This window comes from Asterias rubens, chromosome 16, assembly GCF_902459465.1.
Source record: "Asterias rubens chromosome 16, eAstRub1.3, whole genome shotgun sequence".
Lineage (NCBI taxonomy): Eukaryota > Metazoa > Echinodermata > Asteroidea > Forcipulatida > Asteriidae > Asterias > Asterias rubens.
This window is the reverse complement of record NC_047077.1, coordinates 7,498,745-7,521,644: the sequence shown is the minus strand read 5'-3', so window position 1 is coordinate 7,521,644 and position 22,900 is coordinate 7,498,745. Positions and strand designations below refer to the sequence as shown.

Here is a 22,900-nt window from a genome sequence, read left to right as displayed (position 1 = left end):
AAAAGTCACGTGACTACCAGCTGACGTTTTCCACTTTCATCTGTAGACTGGTTCCATAACACGAACTCATGTTAAACGTCACAACCTGTCGAGTACCAGTTAAGAACTGCGTTGTAAACACGAGCACGTGATAAACGTGTATAAATAGCTGTCGCGCGCTGCAAAAGGCTAGGCACAATTTCACTGTGTGTTTGTCTTTATACAGCAGCAGATGACTGTTCTAGTAGCCGACTAGTAAAATAGTATATTTTCCTCCAAACCAGCCGTAAGTATTCAGGGTTTTTTGGTAGAAAATATGTATTTCAAAGTAGACACTTAGGACGTATCAGGGATTCAAAGATGGTCCAGCTTGGAAATTTTATGGACAGTCCTAATTGAAATTTGATGATGTATCGTACGTACTACTCTGAGTCTGACTGTACTAACTAAGTACTATACTACGACATCATCAAATTTCTACGATTCGTAGCGTCATACGTTATCGACCCTCATATGTTTTCGAACCCCAACTTTGATTCCCGTTTACCGCGAGATTGTGCAAGCTGCACCGGTGGCAGAAGCTATGCAGTTTACTCACGCCGTGAGATAGCCCTGGACCCTGGTGGTAGTGGTAGGACGTCAGTCAGTGCAGCGGCACTGCACTGCATGCAGTGGAGGAGTTCAACCTTGGCTAGGGTTAGTGAGTGACACAATTGGTTACCAAACAGGCAGCCTGGTAGATGGGACTCTTTTTTGTAGCAGCCCTGGCGACACGATTATTGGTGTATAGTTGAAAACGGTATCGCGAATCCACTAATGATTTATACCAGACACTAGTCGCTCACTCAGGTCAGGCCTTTTTTATTGCTCTCTTTTAACATAGGTCTTTTCATAGTCTCCATTTTGATAAAATCAATGTTAAAAGAGAACATGTGGTAGTCTTATTTTCGCAGTAAGAAGGTATACAGTTTTGTTGTTATTTAGTCAGTTATCATTTGATACTCATTGTTTGTCACATGTTATTTATTTTAGAATACAAGCCAGATCAACCATGAAGGGTTTTGCTATTTTCTGTCTGTTGATTGCGTCATCATCTGCTCATATTTGTCTTCTTAATCCGAACCAGAGGGGATCTCTGGAAGGACTCAATAAAGAAGGTCTGTAATTCTTCTTCTTCTACGGGCTGTCTTGTCAGACTCTTTGGGGGAGGGGATTAGCAACTTCAAGGAGAGGGCAGCATGGAATTTTGTTAATGAGAGTTTTAAGTGCATTTGTGTTGGGCTTTTGGGTTACAAATGGTTGTTACTGCCTCCTTTTTTATGGTGGTTTATTGGTGGTTTTTGCAAGGTTTTGGAGTGGCTTTTGTTTTTTAGTTGTGTGATATTAATAGAGTTTGAGTGCAATCTCCTTTTTGTAATTTTATATAATTATATTTTATTGTTGGTGGCAGGGGTCTGGTTTTACACATCTCAAGATGACGGTTTCAAATACTTTTGGATTTATTACACTTGACAGCCACTCTCCAACTTGTAATAATTGTGTATTACGTCTAAAGATTTAAAAAATAAAATAAACATAAATAAACTAAATGATTAGACCTTGAAAATGTGCGTACAGATAATAATTGTGTATTATGTCTAAAGATTTAAAAAAATAAATCAACATGGATAAAGTAAATGAATAGACCTTGCACATGTGCGCAGCATACACATAATAATTATGTCTAAAGATTTGAAATAAAACTAGAGGTACATGTACAGTTTTTGTTTACTACAAAAACAAGGTGTTCGTGGTGAGTGAGTGAATGAATTGGTGACAACATTTACCTCATCAATCCAATGACTGGTTAAGGAGTTATGATTTGTTTACAAATTAAACACCAACTTCCGGTTTGCATCGGATAAAAGGTCAAATAGGGGTTACTTTTTATGTAGCGCGTGATAAGTTTAGTAAGACCTTTTAAATGATGGATTGGTTGTAAAAATCCAATATTTGGTTTAGAAGTTATGATTTTTTCAAATATAAAGTTTCAACTTCCGTTTTGAACCGGAAGGTACTGTCAAATGAGGTCACACTTGGTAGCTTTGGTGATGTCTTTTGAGTTCTTTCTTTTGACGTATAGATGATAAAAATCAAATCATGTGGTTTAGGATTTTTTTATTTTTCAAACATTATATGTAAATTTCCAACTTTAACTGGAAGTCAAGGTCAAACAGGGTCGCATATTGTAAAGCACGTGATAAGTCTATTAAGACCTTTCAGATGATGCATAGATTGAAAAAATTCAATGTATGGTTCAGATGTTATGATTTTTTTCAAATATAAAATTTAAACATCCGGTTTGAACCGGAAGACAATTTTGTCAGGTCACAAATTATAGCGTTAGTAATGTTTTTCAAAGCCTTATCTGACGACGTTCAGATAATCAACAACTAATTTCTGGTTCTGGAGTAATATTTTTTCAAATAATTAACTGCATCTTCCTGTTTAACTGGAGGTCAAGGTTTAATAGTCAATGTTGTGTATCAGTTCTTAAGTTGTTACATACCTACATGTTCCCAATGACGTATAAATATATAAAAAATCAAATGTGTGGTTGTGAAATTATTTTTCTTTGACCAATTATTTTCAACCTCTGGTTTGAACAAGAAGCCAAGTTTAAACTGATTTCATTTGTGTAGATCCTGACTAGTTCATTAAAACCTTTCAGCTGATGTATGACTTGTAAACATTTTATAATTATGTGATGGACTACCTGAAGGTGTATAATGTATCTTATAACATCAATGCAAATGTATTCCTACTTGTAGTTTTGGTGCGAGACGTTGTTCATTATTACTCAACTATTGCGATTCACCGCGATTCACTCAGCGCTCGATGTTACTAAAAACGTTACAGCGCCCTCTTTCGCTGGACTAAAGAGAGCACTTTTGGGAATTCCCGCGCTTGCACTGCATAGCGTACATAGCGTGCGTTGTTGATCAAAATGGGGTAAACGCGTGGGTCAACAGGTGCTTTGACGTCCCTTTTCGACTGATGTAAAGGTCCAAATTTTGTTATTTCTGTGCAAAAGATTGAGCGGGATTGCTGTTTTACAATCTGAAACAAAAATTACGTTGAAATGATCAGTAGTTTTAAAAACATGAATACGATAAGATTTAAGAAATTTTCAAATTTCGTTTTGCACTAGAAGTATTAACAATATTTTACGTGTTCTGTGAAGCATTTGTCCAACTTTTAATGATCTATCCGATGATGTGTAGATTGTCAAAATCCGAATCATAGTTTTTGAGTTATGATTTTTACAAATATTAAACTTTGATCTAACGTAATTCAATTCCCGATGACGTCATAATGACGTAATTAAGTATGTGTTGTCTTGATACCTTGTTTAAGCTCATTTTTTACTCTAACTACTGGCATTCATTCATACAAAACCTGAAGCACTTCAAAGAAAAATCTTTTTGTTTCTCGCAACCGAACCTCAATGTATAAAAACAGCCTTGTTCAACGCGGTGTTACATACTGGAATAATTTGGATGGTTCTGTTAAATCTGCAATCACTCTACCTATATTCTCAAAAAAATTAAAACAATTACTACTCAATGCATATTCATTATAATTATTTCATGGCTTACTTTTGGTATATTGTTGATACACCTACATTTGTTCATTTGTTCGTATGTCCTTGTAGTCCCTTGTCTTGTGAGTCTTATTGTTTTGTTAGTCTGTCAATAGGTTAGGGTACAAAAGTCAAGGCTTCACCCAATCCTAAGTTTTGCCCTTCTGATTTGTTAATAACTTTGGCTACTGTTTACAACTGCCACTGTTAATATTTATGAAAAACCAATGATGTATTATATCATGTGAGGACAATACCGAAATAAATGTTTATTGAATTGAATTGAATTGATACTGAGGTTCAACTATCTGTTGAGTTTCAACATTCCATTCAATTTCAATCTTGAGTTATTCCGTAGAAAAGCTCAAAAGTTGTTTTTTTGACGAAAAAAACCGAAGGTGAACTTCGACCCAGGGTAAAGACCCGGATGCTAAGGTCGTACGATTTTGGCGTTAACTTTTCAAATGTTGCCCCAGTCTTGGTCTATCAGATGCGAAAACTTTGAACATCATACATTGTTGTAGCTTTCATATTCGTTGAGATACAGCAAAACGAAAATGGTCTCTTTTCAACTTTAAAAACCTTGTAATTTGACACCTAATGACGTCATCATGACGTTATGAAAACTGTGCCGTCTTCGTATTGAGGTTCAATTGTCTGGTGAGTTTCAAGGTTCAGTTTGGCTTGAATCTTGAGTTATGCTGTAGATAAGAGTTGACGGTGAAGAAGAGGAAGAAGATGGAGAAGAATAAAAAACAGAGCAATAACAATAGGTGTTCGTGCTGATTCAAACATTCCAATTTATTGTTGCTGTTCTATTTGTTTACAGAGGCTGATGTTTGTGGTTATGTGACTGAACCATGTGGGGGACAGGATCAAGAAAAACCCTTAATTGGAATCAGGTAAATATGTAACATCATTATATACTTTTATCTTCTTCGTTAGTGTTTTTAAAATGTAATTTTGTGATTGTAAAATCTAGAGAGCTCGAGGTACACTACAACTTCCGCTGTTTTTGGTTTTAACTTTTAAATGTTGGCTGAATAAATAATTCCAATTCCAATTCCAATATTTCTAATCTAATCATGACATCATTCTTTACCATTGTTTAATAGATTCAAGCTACTGGGCAATCTTGGTGGTGTAGTGGGTCAAGACACTGCTCTAGAATTGCAAGGGTCATGGGTTCACACACATGGTGGATATTGATAAAACCAAAATGAATATTCTTTAACAATGTGTTATTGTATTAAATGTGTACCTTCGAAGCAATCCTTAAATGAAACGCTGAACTAAAAGTAATAGAAAATTGTTTATTATTGCATCGTTGCAGAAGTAGTAAACTTGAAAATGAATGTAATTGATTTGGGCATGGTTTGTTCAGTGAGCCATTGGCGTCTGTGTTGTCTGTAATGAGGCGTTTCACAGTTTTTACTCCCACTTCTGCACGGCAATTGCTGTGGGGGAAGGCGACCGATGACATGCGATGGGTCACACCCCAATGGCGCAGGAACGTGGTTGTTGTGCTAGACTTGAACTCAGGGCCACCATCGGATGTTAGTTCGTCACTGATGCCGTAGGTAACAAAGATGCGACGCAGGGCAAAAATAAGTCCGGCCGCGCCCTTAGCAGATTCTTCCACAATTGGCCAGTTGCTGTATCTATCCACAGCCACCAAGTAGTGCCGGCCACGGTAGTGGAAGTAGTCGGACACAAGGCACTGGAATGGGTAGACTGGGTTGAGTGGAGGGGTGGGTGGTGCGTTCGGCTGTGAGGGTGCCATGCGGTTGCATGATGAGCAGCGAGCCCGCATCTCTGTAATAGCAGGTGTCATACCTGGCCAGAAGAATGATGATTCCGCCCGTGAACACATTTGTGAGACACCCTGATGAGCTGAGTGCAGGGCCTGAAGTATGCGATCGCGGAGGGATGGGGGGATGACAATGCGGTCGTTGTAGAGGACTACCCCCTTCAAAACTGGTCAGGCCGTCACGAAACTGGTGATACTGGCGGAGTTCAGGAGGGAGGTCTCCACGGAGCACAGGGAAGTCATCAATGAGCTCAATCAATCTTGACATGGAGGGGTCACTGACTGTAGCAAGGCGGACGTCATCCCACGTAACTGACTTAATCACATAGTGGGCCATGTCATGGTGCAGGCAGGTGCTGGGCAGGGGATAGTGGTACTCATGACGGACGAGAGAAGAATGATACTGTCAGCATAAATAAGTATAAGACTATTTGCTGATTAAAGCAATGCTGACAGGATCTGAAATTAAATAAAGAACAGGGCAACTTATAAGAAGCAAGAGTCATAGTTCTCTAATCTTATGGGTGGATTTTACAAAGAGTTAAGACTAGTCTTGTCTCGAGTTACATGTACATGTACAATAGGACGCCTAACTTAGGACTAGCCTTCAGCTTTTAATATCTCATTGTGATAGGACTAGTCCTAAGTTAGGCTTGTCCTAATTCTTTATGAAATCAACCACAGGTAATAAATGTATGTTAGAATATTGTAGCGATTTCCGTCTGGTGGTCACCAGCACAGGACGAGCGGTAGTCCTGCTGGCACTTGGGGTGAGGTCGTTAGGCAACCATATATCGCCGCATGTAATAAAAATGTGGGGGAGGGGGTCTAGAAACTGTAAGAAACTACTGACTTCCAAGGAGTGAGGGCAGAGACAAGTTACTGATTGACTATTGATCCGTTTTATTTATTATCTCTACAAAAGCACAGTAATTCCTGCTTCCCACTACGCAATCCTCCTTTCCTTAAGGCCAGAAATGGTCCCTTAAGGCAACTGACAACACTTAAGATCACCGAAATCCCTCAAGTAAATGGAAATCCCTTAAGCAACTGGAAAATCCCTTAAGCAAATGGAACTAACTTAAAGTAACTGAACCGCACTTACGGTAAAACCAAACCTGCCTTTAGGGCCTGATAAAATCCCGGACTCCTAGCAAACAATACAATGCACAATAGAATATGCCTTCAGGGCCTGATAAAATCCCGGACTCCAGAGCAAACAATACAATGCACAATAGAATGTGACCTCCTTACGGGAGTGGATTACCGCACGTCTCTACATCCAACTTGCCATAAATAACACAGAAAATAATCCAATAAAACCTACACAACTGTCGGCACCACGCACCGCAACTCCCAAAGCTCCGAACGCTAGCCCTGCTACTACTCCCGACACATAAACACACTAATCACGTCGCCTCCTTAATCCTCCCCGCCGATTATTAAACACCACTATTGAAAACACGTCTGTACCATTCGCTGTCCAGTCTGCAACTGCCAGCTACGCACTCTCCACGCACGAGGCAGCAGCGTGCTCCCCATAATGCCCCGCGGCAGCCAGCGCCCCGCCAAACCCCCTATTCGCGCGCTAAGGGCGCCTGCTCTCGTGCTAAGCCTGGAGCGCCACCGCGCGGTACCATTTCATTACAATATTATATGCTCCTTGGTGCAATTGAGCACATTGCAAAAGTGTTTTACTCATTTTGAAATAAGAGCATTGATTAAATTTGGACGATCATTAATTTGTTAAAAATAGTCCAATATTTCTGAATTCCTTCTTTTTTTATTTTCAAATTTTAGGAAAGGTTCAGACTACACTGTTGTCTTTCAGAAAAACAAGAGTCATTTTACGACGTATTCCAATGGGACATCCACCAAGGTAAAGCATGAACTCTTCAAATTAATTTGATGTTTTGGTATAAATATATGGACGTCTCACCAGTCACACATAAAAGCATGTTGCTTGAAAAGTAGCTTAATGGCTTTGTCACGTAAAAGTCTGTCTCTTGAAAAGTAGCTTAATGGCTTTGTCACGTAAAAGTCTGTCTCTTGAAAAGTAGATTAATGGCTTTGTCGCATAAAAGTCTGTCTCTTGAAAAGTAGATTAATGGCTTTGTCACGTAAAAGTCTGTCTCTTGAAAAGTACCTTAATGGCTTTGTCGAATAAAAGTCTGTCTCTTGAAAAGGAGATTAAGTTGCTGTTTAATAAAAAAAAATATGAATATGTTCCCAGACAAAGTGTAGACAGTTATGCAAGGTTGCACAATTGCCTTGATATGATGTATTCTGTACACAGGCTAAGGCCTGAGGCTTGTGCCGTTGTTAAAGCATGTATGGCACATTTTAAGGGTCTTAAGGTATTATAATGAATTTCCTCCATGGTAGGACCAAGAAAAATTGATTTGAATTTAATTGAATTGAATAACCACCTCGTGGAGGCATCACACTACATAAGCTCCTCATTCCAAGGGTCTTTAGGTATTATAATGAATTTCCTCCATGGTAGGACCAAGAAAAATTGATTTGAATTTAATTGAATTGAATAACCACCTCATGGAGGCATCACACTACATAAGCTCCTCATTCCAAGGGTCTTTAGGTATTATAATGAATTTCCTCCATGGTAGGACCAATAAAAATTGATTTGAGTTGAATTGAATTGAATAACCACCTCATGGAGGCATCACACTACATAAGCTCCTCATTCCAAGGGTCTTTAGCTATTATAATGAATTTCCTCCATGGTAGGACCAAGAAAAATTGATTTGAATTAAATTGAATTGAATAACCACCTCATGGAGGCATCACACTACATAAGCTCCTCATTCCAAGGGTCTTTATGTATTATAATGAATTTCCTCCATGGTAGGACCAATAAAAATTTATTTGAGTTGAATTGAATTGAATAACCACCTCATGGAGGCATCACACTACATAAGCTCCTCATTCCAAGGGTCTTTAGGTATTATAACCACCTCCTGAGGGCATCACACTACATAAGCTCCTCATTCCAAGGGTCTTTAGGTATTATAACCACCTCCTGAGGGCATCAAACTACATAAGCTCCTCATTCCAAGGGTCTTTAGGTATTATAACCACCTCCTGAGGGCATCACACTACATAAGCTCCTCGTTCCAAGGGTCTTTAGGTATTATAACCACCTCCTGAGGGCATCAAACTACATAAGCTCCTCATTCCAAGGGTCTTTAGGTATTATAACCACCTCCTGAGGGCATCACACTACATAAGCTCCTCATTCCAAGGGTCTTTAGGTATTATAACCACCTCCTGAGGGCATCACACTACATAAGCTCCTCACAAGGGTCTTTAGGTATTATAACCACCTCCTGAGGGCATCACACTACATAAGCTCCTCATTCCAAGGGTCTTTAGGTATTATAACCACCTCCTGAGGGCATCACACTACATAAGCTCCTCATTCCAAGGGTCTTTAGGTATTATAACCACCTCCTGAGGGCATCACACTACATAAGCTCCTCATTCCAAGGGTCTTTAGGTATTATAACCACCTCCTGAGGGCATCACACTACATAAGCTCCTCATTCCAAGGGTCTTAGGTATTATAACCACCTCCTGAGGGCATCAAACTACATAAGCTCCTCATTCCAAGGGTCTTTAGGTATTATAACCACCTCCTGAGGGCATCACACTACATAAGCTCCTCATTCCAAGGGTCTTTAGGTATTATAACCACCTCCTGAGGGCATCACACTACATAAGCTCCTCATTCCAAGGGTCTTTAGGTATTATAACCACCTCCTGAGGGCATCAAACTACATAAGCTCCTCATTCCAAGGGTCTTTAGGTATTATAACCACCTCCTGAGGGCATCAAACTACATAAGCTCCTCATTCCAAGGGTCTTTAGGTATTATAACCACCTCATGGAGGCATCACACTACATAAGCTCCTCATTCCAAGGGTCTTTAGGTATTATAACCACCTCATGGAGGCATCACACTACATAAGCTCCTCATTCCAAGGGTCTTTAGGTATTATAACCACCTCCTGAGGGCATCACACTACATAAGCTCCTCATTCCAAGGGTCTTTAGGTATTATAACCACCTCCTGAGGGCATCACACTACATAAGCTCCTCATTCCAAGGGTCTTTAGGTATTATAACCACCTCCTGAGGGCATCACACTACATAAGCTCCTCATTCCAAGGGTCTTTAGGTATTACAACCACCTCCTGAGGGCATCACACTGCATAAGCTCCTCATTCCAAGGGTCTTTAGGTATTATAACCACCTCCTGAGGGAATCACACTACATAAGCTCCTCATTCCAAGGGTCTTTAGGTATTATAACCACCTCCTGAGGGCATCACACTACATAAGCTCCTCATTCCAAGGGTCTTTAGGTATTATAGCCACCTCCTGAGGGCATCAAACTACATAAGCTCCTCATTCCAAGGGTCTTTAGGTATTATAACCACCTCCTGAGGGCATCACACTACATAAGCTCCTAATTCCAAGGGTCTTTAGGTATTATAACCACCTCATGGAGGCATCACACTACATAAGCTCCTCCTTCCAAGGGTCTTTAGGTATTATAACCACCTCCTGAGGGCATCACACTGCATAAGCTCCTCGTTCCAAGGGTCTTTAGGTATTATAACCACCTCCTGAGGGCATCACACTACATAAGCTCCTCATTCCAAGGGTCTTTAGGTATTATAACCACCTCCTGAGGGCATCACACTACATAAGCTCCTCCTTCCAAGGGTCTTTAGGTATTATAACCACCTCCTGAGGGCATCACACTGCATAAGCTCCTCGTTCCAAGGGTCTTTAGGTATTATAACCACCTCCTGAGGGCATCACACTACATAAGCTCCTCATTCCAAGGGTCTTTAGGTATTATAACCACCTCATGGAGGCATCACACTACATAAGCTCCTCATTCCAAGGGTCTTTAGGTATTATAACCACCTCATGGAGGCATCACACTACATAAGCTCCTCATTCCAAGGGTCTTTAGGTAGTATAACCACCTCCTGAGGGCATCACACTACATAAGCTCCTCATTCCAAGGGTCTTTAGGTAGTATAACCACCTCCTGAGGGCATCACACTACATAAGCTCCTCATTCCAAGGGTCTTTAGGTATTATAACCACCTCCTGAGGGCATCACACTACATAAGCTCCTCATTCCAAGGGTCTTTAGGTATTATAACCACCTCCATAGGGCATCACACTACATAAGCTCCTCATTCCAAGGGTCTTTAGGTATTATAACCACCTCCTGAGGGCATCACACTACATAAGCTCCTCATTCCAAGGGTCTTTAGGTATTATAACCACCTCCTGAGGGCATCACACTACATAAGCTCCTCATTCCAAGGGTCTTTAGGTATTATAACCACCTCCTGAGGGCATCACACTACATAAGCTCCTCCTTCCAAGGGTCTTTAGGTATTATAACCACCTCCTGAGGGCATCACACTACATAAGCTCCTCATTCCAAGGGTCTTTAGGTAGTATAACCACCTCCTGAGGGCATCACACTACATAAGCTCCTCATTCCAAGGGTCTTTAGGTATTATAACCACCTCCTGAGGGCATCACACTACATAAGCTCCTCATTCCAAGGGTCTTTAGGTATTATAACCACCTCCATAGGGCATCACACTACATAAGCTCCTCATTCCAAGGGTCTTTAGGTATTATAACCACCTCCTGAGGGCCTCACACTACATAAGCTCCTCATTCCAAGGGTCTTTAGGTATTATAACCACCTCCTGAGGGCATCAAACTACATAAGCTCCTCATTCCAAGGGTCTTTAGGTATTATAACCACCTCCTGAGGGCATCACACTACATAAGCTCCTCATTTCAAGGGTCTTTAGGTATTATAACCACCTCCTGAGGGCATCACACTACATAAGCTCCTCATTCCAAGGGTCTTTAGGTATTATAACCACCTCCATAGGGCATCACACTACATAAGCTCCTCATTCCAAGGGTCTTTAGGTATTATAACCACCTCCTGAGGGCATCACACTACATAAGCTCCTCATTCCAAGGGTCTTTAGGTATTATAACCACCTCCATAGGGCATCACACTACATAAGCTCCTCATTCCAAGGGTCTTTAGGTATTATAACCACCTCCTGAGGGCATCAAACTACATAAGCTCCTCATTCCAAGGGTCTTTAGGTATTATAACCACCTCCTGAGGGCATCACACTACATAAGCTCCTCATTCCAAGGGTCTTTAGGTATTATAACCACCTCCTGAGGGCATCACACTACATAAGCTCCTCATTCCAAGGGTCTTTAGGTATTATAACCACCTCCTGAGGGCATCAAACTACATAAGCTCCTCATTCCAAGGGTCTTTAGGTATTATAACCACCTCCTGAGGGCATCACACTACATAAGCTCCTCATTCCAAGGGTCTTTAGGTATTATAACCACCTCCTGAGGGCATCACACTACATAAGCTCCTCATTCCAAGGGTCTTTAGGTATTATAACCACCTCCTGAGGGCATCACACTACATAAGCTCCTCATTCCAAGGGTCTTTAGGTATTATAACCACCTCATGGAGGCATCACACTACATAAGCTCCTCCTTCCAAGGGTCTTTAGGTATTATAACCACCTCCTGAGGGCATCACACTGCATAAGCTCCTCGTTCCAAGGGTCTTTAGGTATTATAACCACCTCCTGAGGGCATCACACTACATAAGCTCCTCATTCCAAGGGTCTTTAGGTATTATAACCACCTCCTGAGGGCATCACACTACATAAGCTCCTCCTTCCAAGGGTCTTTAGGTATTATAACCACCTCCTGAGGGCATCACACTGCATAAGCTCCTCGTTCCAAGGGTCTTTAGGTATTATAACCACCTCCTGAGGGCATCACACTGCATAAGCTCCTCATTCCAAGGGTCTTTAGGTATTATAACCACCTCCTGAGGGCATCACACTACATAAGCTCCTCATTCCAAGGGTCTTTAGGTATTATAACCACCTCCTGAGGGCATCACACTACATAAGCTCCTCATTCCAAGGGTCTTTAGGTATTATAACCACCTCCTGAGGGCATCACACTACATAAGCTCCTCATTCCAAGGGTCTTTAGGTATTATAACCACCTCCTGAGGGCATCACACTGCATAAGCTCCTCATTCCAAGGGTCTTTAGGTATTATAACCACCTCCTGAGGGCATCACACTACATATACATGTATACGCTCCTCATATCAAGTACTGCTACTGGATCAATATTCAAGAACACTCACAATATATCCAAGAGTTTCTCAGTCTCTTGAAAACAAACCTTTTATAGTATATCATGTGTAGCTATTTGCTTTTTAGCGATATGCCATCATACAAAATATAATAATCCTCAGTAGATTAACTGTAAAAGCTCCATTGTGAAAATGTCCCTACTCCTTTTAGCGAAAATAAAGATTCGTTTTTAGAGGGCTAGTCTACATCCAAAGCTCCAGGTTGAAAGCCAACAATCCCAGGGGCTCAATAACTAATAATGTTTCAGCAACAGTTCATAAAAGACTTGAACTAAAAATCTTTGATTTACAGAATAAGTTGAGGGTTTAGATGGCCTGCAACTGTGACATCTTGGAACAAGTTCACCTCATTGTGCAAAATATTCAAGTGTGTGTTTCTATGACAAACTTCATTATAATTGTGGTAAATGTGGTGTTTTGTCTTGTAGGCGAGGGTGCAATCTGTTTCTTTAAAATTATTATTATTTTTTCATTTTTAAGTGTGCATTTTAAAAATTGTATTATTATGTCATATCTATGTTTAACTTTTGTAAAGATTCTGTAAGTTGACCTTCACGTCAAGAGTTTAGTGTCAATCTAAAACATTCATTGTTATGAGGTTTAATACAGTATTATTACCACATAAACTCAACAGGATGCTGTATGCTGTGACTGTTTGCCTGATGTGTGGCAGAGGGTGTGTCTGCCCCCCCCCCCTCCCCATCACATACTTTAAACACACTATTTTCCTCTTGTACCTAGAAGAACCCCCTCAAACCCTCAAAAGAATTCTTGTGATTCCATGCACACAATGAAGACGTAATGAGAGGGGAGAGAGGGAGGGAGAGTTAATGCCACATTTGGAGCACAACATGTGTTGTTGATATTCTTTCCTAATGTCATCTTTGTATCTGGTGTTATTATTTCTTTCATAAGAGATGGTTAAATGGTTATTTTTTCCCTATGTCTTCCCCATTATGCTGTTCCCCCTGCTAATGCTTTTATCATAACTTGTATGTTATTTTATCATGAATTTATTTCTGTTAATCCTTGGTGTTAATATTGAAGTCTTATATAGCGCACGTATCTACCAAACAAGGTACTCAAGGCGCTGAGTATATACAAACTTTCAGAAAGATAGGTAATTGCAGTGATGAATTCTGAGACCCAATTATTTAGCACCTAATAAGGGTTTACAAGGTGTTCTGGTTCGCTCATTCTTGATAGTTTGGAGGTCATCACCATGGTAACACCAGACACACCAGTACATTGCATTGATCAAATCTCTTCCTTTACTCCATCTGTTTTCATTAATTATCTCACCTTTATGCTTTTATTGACTTCTTTTACATGACTTTTACTTAACATTTGCAGCACATGGACTATAGTGTATAGTAATGCTTGTTTCTTCAGAAGTGCCTAGAAAAAGGGCCCTACTTATAACTGAATTATAAAAGTCAAAAGTGGCAGAGAGTTAATACAGCTGCATGCATACATCTGAGGCTGTGCACAGGAAGGATTGCTATTTTGTTGATGTATGCAAATTTAACTGGTCAAAACATGGTCAAATGTGAATAATTTATGCAATGTTGATTCATTTAGAAGTGATTTCTGTACTACACCAAACTATTAAAATGCCTAGCTAATGCTAGTAGTTTTTATTTAGGCCTACATTAATGCATACATTCACTGCCAAGTGAAAGGGGGTGGCAAAACATCACACAAAAATGTACACCTCGTTACATTTGAGATAATCATTTATTGTTTTCTCTTGTATTATTGTAGGGATATTTTGAGATTGGTTTCTGGACTAAACAGCAATGTAAGGTTCTGCTGAGGATCCCTGACACAGATACCCCATCTTTGTACATCTATGAGGCTACTGTTACAATGCCTGATGGGTAAGATATACCAGCGAGGTGTTCTTTTGTAATATTTTTTTTTTTTTTTAATGAGCAGGGTCTTGGCACATATTTTTTTGATGACTTTTTTTGTTACACTTGCCTTGCCCGAGACTATCAGTGCTCATAATAATTGTATTGTCTTAAGAATAGAATAAAATAAAAAATAATACAAATAGATAAAAAGATTATTTGATACTGTCACAATGCGTGGGGGTAAGATATCCAGCAAGATGTTAAGAGTCTTTAATTGAAACTTCTAGATAGCTGGAATTGATCTTACTTAATTTGGAGGATCACGTTGTGTTTAATGGTTATTTGTTAGTTAATTATTATTTTTATTGATTGATTGGATTGTTTCACAAATAAATACTTCAAGGCCTTAAGGAGGCTGAATTGAATTTTATTTTTTACATCATTAAGACATCATTAGTTATACACTTCTGTTGTCAGGATTTGACTGGTACAAATGTATCTGGTGCAAGTTCTTGTCAATTAAAACAGTTAAATTGAAGATAATTGAGACATAAAGAAGAGATAAATGTTTTTTTTAATGAATAACTCCTGCCATGTTTTTATCTTGACAGGCCTGTTGGACTTCCAGCCATCTTACAGGTAAGTCCCTCAATGATTGGCTTAACAGTCCAAACACTGATAAGCTTCAAATATAGAAATAAAACCATTTCTATTAAGTGTTGCATAAACTTATGTGGTTGCTGTTGTTTTCGGCCTCCGTTTGTTTTATGGTACTTGCACTTATTTACCCGTCTCGTTTTGATCTTTGTTTGATCTGTTGTTAATCTTTATTATTTTATCAAACAATTTGAGTATTACTTAAATACTTTCCATCTTTATTTTGTTGAGTGTGCCAGGCTATACAAGCTTTGACTTCTATTGAGCATCACTCCATACAGTTTCATTCTCTATTGACTATTCAAGTTGCTTGTTTTGTTTTGTTTTGATTTATATATAGATTAAATATTGATTGATTGATCATTGGTTGAAGTTCTTTTTCTCGAGAAAGAAACCTTCAAACCATAAATTGTAATTATTGAAGTCAAGTTCTTGACGTATGTGGATGATACCAACCCACATATGTTTTTTACTTCTGCAGTTAAACACCTAGTCTGGTCCCCTGACCAAAGATTCCTTGACGTCTCTTGTTAAAAATCTTAGGTCAGGTATCACCCATGGTAAAAAATAGAGCATGACACAACTTGTCAGGGTCGGGTGTCATCTCCAGGGAAACCATGTATGCACTAGTTGCGATGACGTAACCCTCCTCCCGACAGCCGCCAGGACGGAGGGTTACGAGATTATTTTTATCGGCAAATGACAATCTGGTTCAACACGAATAATTTCAACAGCTAGTCACCAGATTTGCCCCATTTTTATCACTTTCAAAAATCATGACACTTAATCCTCAATCAATGTCTAAATGAACACTCAAGTCAAAACACCTTTGACTTTTGAGAAAATATTTTTGAAGAAAAAGGACAAAAACTTACCAGATCCCGGAGCGATTTCCCAGGTTTATATATTTTGAACTTGTCGCATTGCTTTGCAAACGCTTTATTTAGGCACTGCATTGGCTTTAAATAACAATAGCTGGCATAAAAACTCCTGGATCTACGGCCGACAGGACTGACATTATGATTCCGTACCGAACATCAACGGTACTGTCCGAATGTTGACGAAAACACGTTCGGAACATTTTGGATAACTTCGAAAAAGGAGGAATTCCTCCTTTTTGGTCACGTGATTTTGGGTGATACCGGACCCTAAATTCGACAGAGCCGAATCGGAGATTTTTGGGTCTGGGAACCAGACTATTAAACACCAATTCTTTTGAAATTAAATCTCATCATACAATCTTCTTAAAGCCATTGGACCCTTTCGGTAAACAGTGTTGTCCAAGGCCCACACTTTGTGTACCACAACTTCTATATCAAATAACAAACCTGTGAAAATTTAGGCTCAATCGGTCATCGGAGTCGGGAGAAAACAACGGAAAAACCCACCCTTGTTTCCGCGCGTTTCGCCGTGTCATGACATGTGTTTCAAATAAATCCGTAATTCTCGTTAACGAGAATGTTATATTGTTTTGCTGTTTTCTCAAAAAGTAAAGCATTTCATGGAATAATATTTCAAGAGAAGTCTTTCACCATTGCCTTCTGTAAACCCTGTAAGTTATTTGGAAATCTGTGAACTTTTTTTTTTTTTCCAGTCACCTGGAAGTGGTATTTTTTCAAAATAAAGCTTTTGTCACTAATATATGTGTTTTGATGAGTGGAATGTGAATAGACAGTTAACTAAGGTTTTAAAAAATCAGTTCTTATGTTATTTACAAATTAATTAAGAGTAGACCCTGACCCGAGAGGGCGCTGTTCGTGACGTCAATCGAGGCAGGACTTTGCCTGTAATGCGTAGAGTAAACACACTTGCAAAGTACATGTACGGACCAAGTCGTGTGTTTGTACGTGTCAACAACAAAACAAATTTGTTTTTTTCCGGCAATGCCGACCAGGTGTATTGCTTCTGAATGCAGAAAAACACTTTTTGAAATGTACCAACTCACGACTTGGACGTGCAGGGTTAGGATTGACGTCACAAAAGGGGTAGGCGGAGTCAGCCCCCCCAACAACTTTATCTATTTTTTAAACATATAAATCGTGACAAACAATTACTACAAAAATTGTTTTATTGTTCGTATGCATATACTCTTATGTTTGAAAGAAAAAAATTATATTTCCAGGTGACTTTAACTTTAATTTCTAATCAATTATTATGCTCTTGAACTCACAGGTGACTTATGCGACCGACAATCCAGATGCTCCACCCAAGTTCTACCAATGTAGTGACGTCAAGTTGATTCTATAGATCAACCCAGACCAAAAGCAGAAAGTCTGTATTACAGGGTGAGGCAAAATGAAGTTGACTGAGATTTAGGATTGAAAAACAAAATCAACAACTGACACTCAAAACGCCAGTGAAGCATTATATCAAACAAGCATCCTTTCCTGCTTTTCTGATGAAAAAGAATGAAACACATTGATTATTTCTAAGAGAAGTTATGTCTGTTTTGTTTGACTGAAAGCACTCATTGTTTGTAGCTGTCCATGGAATGTTATTGACTGAATCTACATTTGAGTACACAGTTAATATGCTTACTTTACATTTTGTTTTGTTAAGTATTCCGTAGACAGCTTGCAAAATGAGTACCTTTATTAAACTAGACATAACTGCTTTTAGGAATGATCAATTTGATGTTCTTTTTCTAACAAGCAGGAGAGAGTGCTTGTTAAATGTGTGCTTTGCTGGACCTTTCCGTGACACTTGTTTTTATTTTTTTATTTTTAAAGCATTCCCAATCCCGGTCAACTTCTTTTTGACACACCCTGTATAGAGGCACACGTAGCAACTTCTTCATTAGGGGTTGGGTTTGGGATGGGATTTAATTTCTTTCTAGAAGGTAGGGGTGGTGCTGGTAGCGGGTGTAAAGCAATTAGTTTATAAAATCATCAGAAGAAATTTACATGACAAGTTTTGTTCTTCAATTGCTTGGGTTTAGTTTCTGTATCTGTACAGTAATGATCATGTGGAGCGTTGGTGTTTGGGTTGAGTGGATTGGGTTAGACAATATAAGTCTCTAAAAGTTCAGAGAAAATAGATTTAAGACAACTTGGTTTTATGAAATCAAATTTATCTTTTATAAATGTATTGATATAAAATTCTTGAAATACAAATGTTCAAGGTCATTTGTCATAAACACAATTTGAATTTGTACACATGGTATACAATACTTGTATTTTAGGAAACCTGTTTGCCAATTACACCCGAACAGAATCATGCATACGTTAAACTCATTGAAGTTTGAACCAACTTTGTTTGAAACAATCGCTTGAAGCAGTGATAATTTCACAAGTAGTTTCTAACCTGTTCAGTTTATGTGGTTTTCTCTGTAGTTATCGGTGTTTTTAAACTCCTATCCTTGCCAGTTAACCCTAGGGTTGGTATCATATTCCTTATTATCATGCTTGAAGTTTGAAGCTGAGTGTGTAGCTCTAAGTCTAAGTTTTGGACATCTGAACTTGCTTAGTCGTTACTCAAGGTCTTGGATGGTTAGAACACATCTTCAATATTTGAATACATGTAGGCATTAAAAAACATACATTGGTTAAAAACCACATTGTAAGCCATTATATGTTAATGTTCAGCTTTAAAGTGGTCTGCTCACTATAAACCAGGGCCGCATAATTTATAAGTTTTTTTTAAGGAAAGAGTTCTAAGAATATTTGTAAGATTCGTCATCAGGTTTTTATATTAACTACATGTAGACTGAAATGTTTTTTGTAACCGACATGTCTGTGTCTATATTTGAAGAGCGTGACGGTACTATGGTTTTGTTTCTTTGCACGGTATCTTCTATAAATAAAATGAGCAACCCATTTTGATATCCTTGGTCATTGTGACTATAACTATGAAACCATGTTTGAAGATTGTGACGGTTCTAAGGGTTGCTTGTATGTTTGTTTCACTAAATGGTTTCTTCTGCACAATCCATTAATGTGTACCAAGAAGGTTCGTGCTTTATTGGCACGCGAATACACCGAGTGTTTGTTCTTTAACACATAATTGCGGAAGTGTTTTCAGGACATGGCATCGCCAACGCTTCGCTAGGGGATTTACTGTTTCACAGTGGCGATTTACAGTTTCGCCTGAGAGTTAATATTACTGTTTCGCAAGGGGGATTTTACTTGTATACATTATTAGGCTTAGTCCCGTTGTCAATGCCCGTGTAGTCTGGCAGTCAGTGATTGTGACTTAAATCGCCCGGGCGAAAAAGTAAATTTAGTATATGAATTTGTTTTTCTCATCATGTCATAAATACACTGGAATTTGATAAAATAATTATATAGGGTTGCGTGAAGTTACTCATTTGCACCATTGTCTTAAATGTGTTTCCTGTTATTCTTACAGTTTTATATGCCGTTGTACTTTCTTGGGTTAAATGTTCAAATGAAAGAGCGATCACGCTGCTGTTAAATATATATCATTATATTCAGTGTTATGGTTGAGAGAACACCAACATCCGTTAATCCAATTGTTGACGGTGGTAAAGTGATGGGAACTGTTTTTACGTGAATTCCTTTTGGGCATTTTTACGATGTGTAATAATACAGTTTGGAATATTAACGCATTCTGGCTTTTTGGATGAGTTTTATTTGGAGTAAAATGGTTTTTGTGTCACCACACAATAAGCTTTATGTCACAAGGTACCATCAGTACAAGCGTACTGTCCTGCCAAATGAGTTGGTATGATGTGCCACACTGGTTAGAAATCAATCGTGTGTATGTCTAACAATTCGACTCTCAAAAAGATCGTCTTGATTAGGCGACTTTTTGAGAGTGAATGCTACGGGGCTGGTGTGCGATGGGGACCTGCTGCCCTCTAACTCAAACCCAATGGACCCCACTGTATTGATGTAAATTTGCTGTTTTCTCGGCGTTAGACATTCAGCTGAAACTTTCTTAAGTGACTTTTGTTGTAAATGTCTGGATAGTTTGATAAAACCAGTTGTCATTGTCAAGACGGGGGGGGGACCAGCATATTATATGTCCCCCCCCCCCCACTTTTTGATTGACTGTCATTAGAAAATATGCAATAAAGTATACATAATTTTCTTGATATTATTACAATGTTCTCAAAATACATAGGCCCTATAAATCAAAATGTTTTAAAATGGTGTGAAAGAGAGGGGTTGCGTTGAGCCATTGCGCCGGACGGGAATTTGAAGGTAAAATATCTTAAAATGAAAGAAAAAGGACACAAAAACATAAAGAAATTTTACCCAATAATTTTTCGCGTAGTTGTTACAAGAAAAAAAGACTGCATACGATGTTTGAATTTGATAGAATCTCGGTTTTACATGAGGGAAACAAGTTCCCAAACTCCATCGGATGATGTTATTGTTAATTATCATCCCCCTGTGAGACGCCTCCTTGTCATATCACATCAGGAATATAGGTAAGATTCGCAAGTACTTGGACAAAAGTGCCACTGAAAAGGTCATTCACGCATTTGTTACTTCTCGTCTTGACAACGGCAATGCTCTTCTCTACAGTCTTCCTAACAACCAGATTTCCAGACTTCAACGGCTCCAAAATACTGCTGCCCGCGTTGTGACACTGTCTAGAAAATCGTGTTCTATCACCCCCATTCAGAAACAACTACACTGGCTCCCTATCTCTCAACGAATCATCTTCAAGCTGATGCTCATTGTCCACAAAGCTCTTAATGGCAAGGCTCCCCACTATATTTCTGAACTGCTTCAAGTTTACACTCCATCAAGGAATCTTCGATCAAGTTCTATGCTTCTCCTCATTGAACCCAGATCTCGACACTCGTGGGGTGACAGGTCTTTTTCTTCAGCCGCGCCACGCATCTGGAACTCTCTACCACTTAATCTTCGATCTTGTCTTTGTACTGCAAAATTTAATTCTCTTCTCAAAACTTATCTTATGTCACAGGTTTTTCAATGACTAATTTTGTTGTGTCTGTTTTTCTTTGTGTTGTGTTTTGTTTTTGTTTTGTTTTTGTTTTGTTTTTGGTTTTACTGCGCCTTGAACACCCAGCAGGGTTGATATGTGCGTATTATTTAAAAAAAAAAAAAATGGGAGACATGTAACACAGAATCTAAACGTAAAGGAATGGTATGTGTGAAAATAATGCAGGGTATTTTTTAAACTTGCTCGCCTGCCCCCCCCCCCCCCCCCACTTTTCAGTAGCGATCGACGCCCTTTGTACTGACAGATTAGTCCATATGATGAGCCAGGAGACTCGCCATATGATTTACCCACTGCGAGATGACACAAACCATTGAACTTTTAAAACCCCTTTCACATCACCATGACGTCAGTCATTCAGATTTGCAGGACCATTATTAATAGCATATGATTTCTAAGTGATAATGCAACACTAGCGTGAGAGATGAGTTTATTATTGCTCTTAGATGTGTTTTGATTTGGAGGATGGGTGCTCATGTATTGACTGTCCCCTATCATTGCCAATTCAATCAATTAAAAAAGGCTAGTTTCGAAGAAACCTGCCCCATCGTTCCCACTTGAACATGAGTTGCAGAAGAATATACTTTAAACCCATCTATCATTCAAAATTGATTCCATTATGTCTTTTATTTCTAATTCCTCATTTTAATGAGGAGACTTTGGCACTCTTTATTAACTGGCGGCGAATACTGGAGGCACTTATAAACCTTGGATGCTCTCTTTATAAAAGAGGCCTACATTTATAAACGATTTCATTTCAAGGGACAAGTCATATGACTCGTCAATATGCCCTCCATTAATTATTTGGATGATGGCGCTATCATCATGCATGAAGCTATGGCTTAATCTTCCCTGGGCGGAAATTGCCTTCAGTTGTCGTGAAAGCACTTATAGCATTGCCTTGTCACGGTCGGTCAACTGTGGATTCAGTCATTATTTATTCCCATTTACTCCTCGGCCCTCAACCACCGCGTCCTTATACTGATCACGGAGTCAGGAGCATCCTCCATGCTTTAATAAGCAGCCCCATTTGCTCCATCAACCCCCAACCACCACGTCCTTAAAAGTTTCCATTTTGTGGTGTTTCAAGCTTGATGGTGCTCCACACAAAGATAAACCCGACAGACACGGTGTTCTAATGTGTCATAAATTTAGTTCTTCATGATATATTCGACGATGGTTCCTTTGGCATTGAAGTGTCACTTTAGGCAACCGTGTTTAGCAATCCTACTATTTTGTTGTTGATGGCCATTAGCGTTATCCGTACCGGAAGGCAGGACCTAATTTTGCTAATGGGTCGTGAGGCCGTGTTACGTAAAGTGTGGCTGAGAGACGCTGTGACATTGGCATTCTACCCATAGCGATCGGTGCTTTACGTAAAGTGTGGCTGAGAGACGCTGGGACATTGGCATTCTACCCATAGCGATCGGTGCTTTATGGTTATCCTCAATAAGCACGTGCTCTATTCAGACCATCCACTGACTATTATCGTACTGAGGCACACATCAAAGGCGGATAACGGACCTGCTCCAAAGTCTGGACAAAATAATGTTCCTCAATCCTCGATTGTTTTTATGGGAATACATTTCAGGAGAAGTGCTACCTCGCACATTAATGCTCTACTAAATAGTTTCCTTACTGCAACACGTTGATGGATGATTGCCTTCTTTTTTCAAGAAGCAATATTTATCTATAACGGATCCCGTTGAAGGTTCATCTGCTCAGTTTACTTCAATAGTGATGCGATTGTTAGGTTTTCTCC

At 39.2% G+C, this 22,900-nt stretch overlaps 1 protein-coding gene across 2 annotated transcripts; it reads left to right on the top strand.

Annotated features, from left to right (window-relative positions):
• The first annotated feature begins 158 nt into the window (after nucleotides 1-158).
• Nucleotides 159-19,771, top strand: LOC117300637. Of its 2 annotated transcripts, none has more exons than XM_033784323.1 (7): nucleotides 159-265; nucleotides 1,012-1,136; nucleotides 4,431-4,503; nucleotides 7,212-7,290; nucleotides 14,456-14,571; nucleotides 15,159-15,186; nucleotides 17,377-19,771. In XM_033784323.1, the coding sequence occupies exons 2-7, from the start codon at nucleotides 1,031-1,033 to the stop codon at nucleotides 17,449-17,451; spliced, it is 477 nt and encodes a 158-aa protein (XP_033640214.1). In that variant the 5' UTR covers nucleotides 159-265; nucleotides 1,012-1,030; the 3' UTR covers nucleotides 17,452-19,771. The 2 variants fall into 2 exon arrangements, with proteins under 2 accessions (XP_033640214.1, XP_033640215.1); XM_033784324.1 differs by having other exon boundaries at nucleotides 164-234.
• Nucleotides 19,772-22,900: the final 3,129 nt, after the last annotated feature.

Coding starts and splice junctions, on each gene's coding strand:
- LOC117300637 (XM_033784323.1), top strand. CDS start 1,031: ATGAAGGGTTTTGCTATTTTCTGTCTGTTGATTGCGTCATCATCTGCT. Junction 1,137..4,430: donor GGAAGGACTCAATAAAGAAG/GTCTGTAATTCT, acceptor ATTTGTTTACAG/AGGCTGATGTTTGTGGTTAT. Junction 4,504..7,211: donor AAACCCTTAATTGGAATCAG/GTAAATATGTAA, acceptor TTCAAATTTTAG/GAAAGGTTCAGACTACACTG.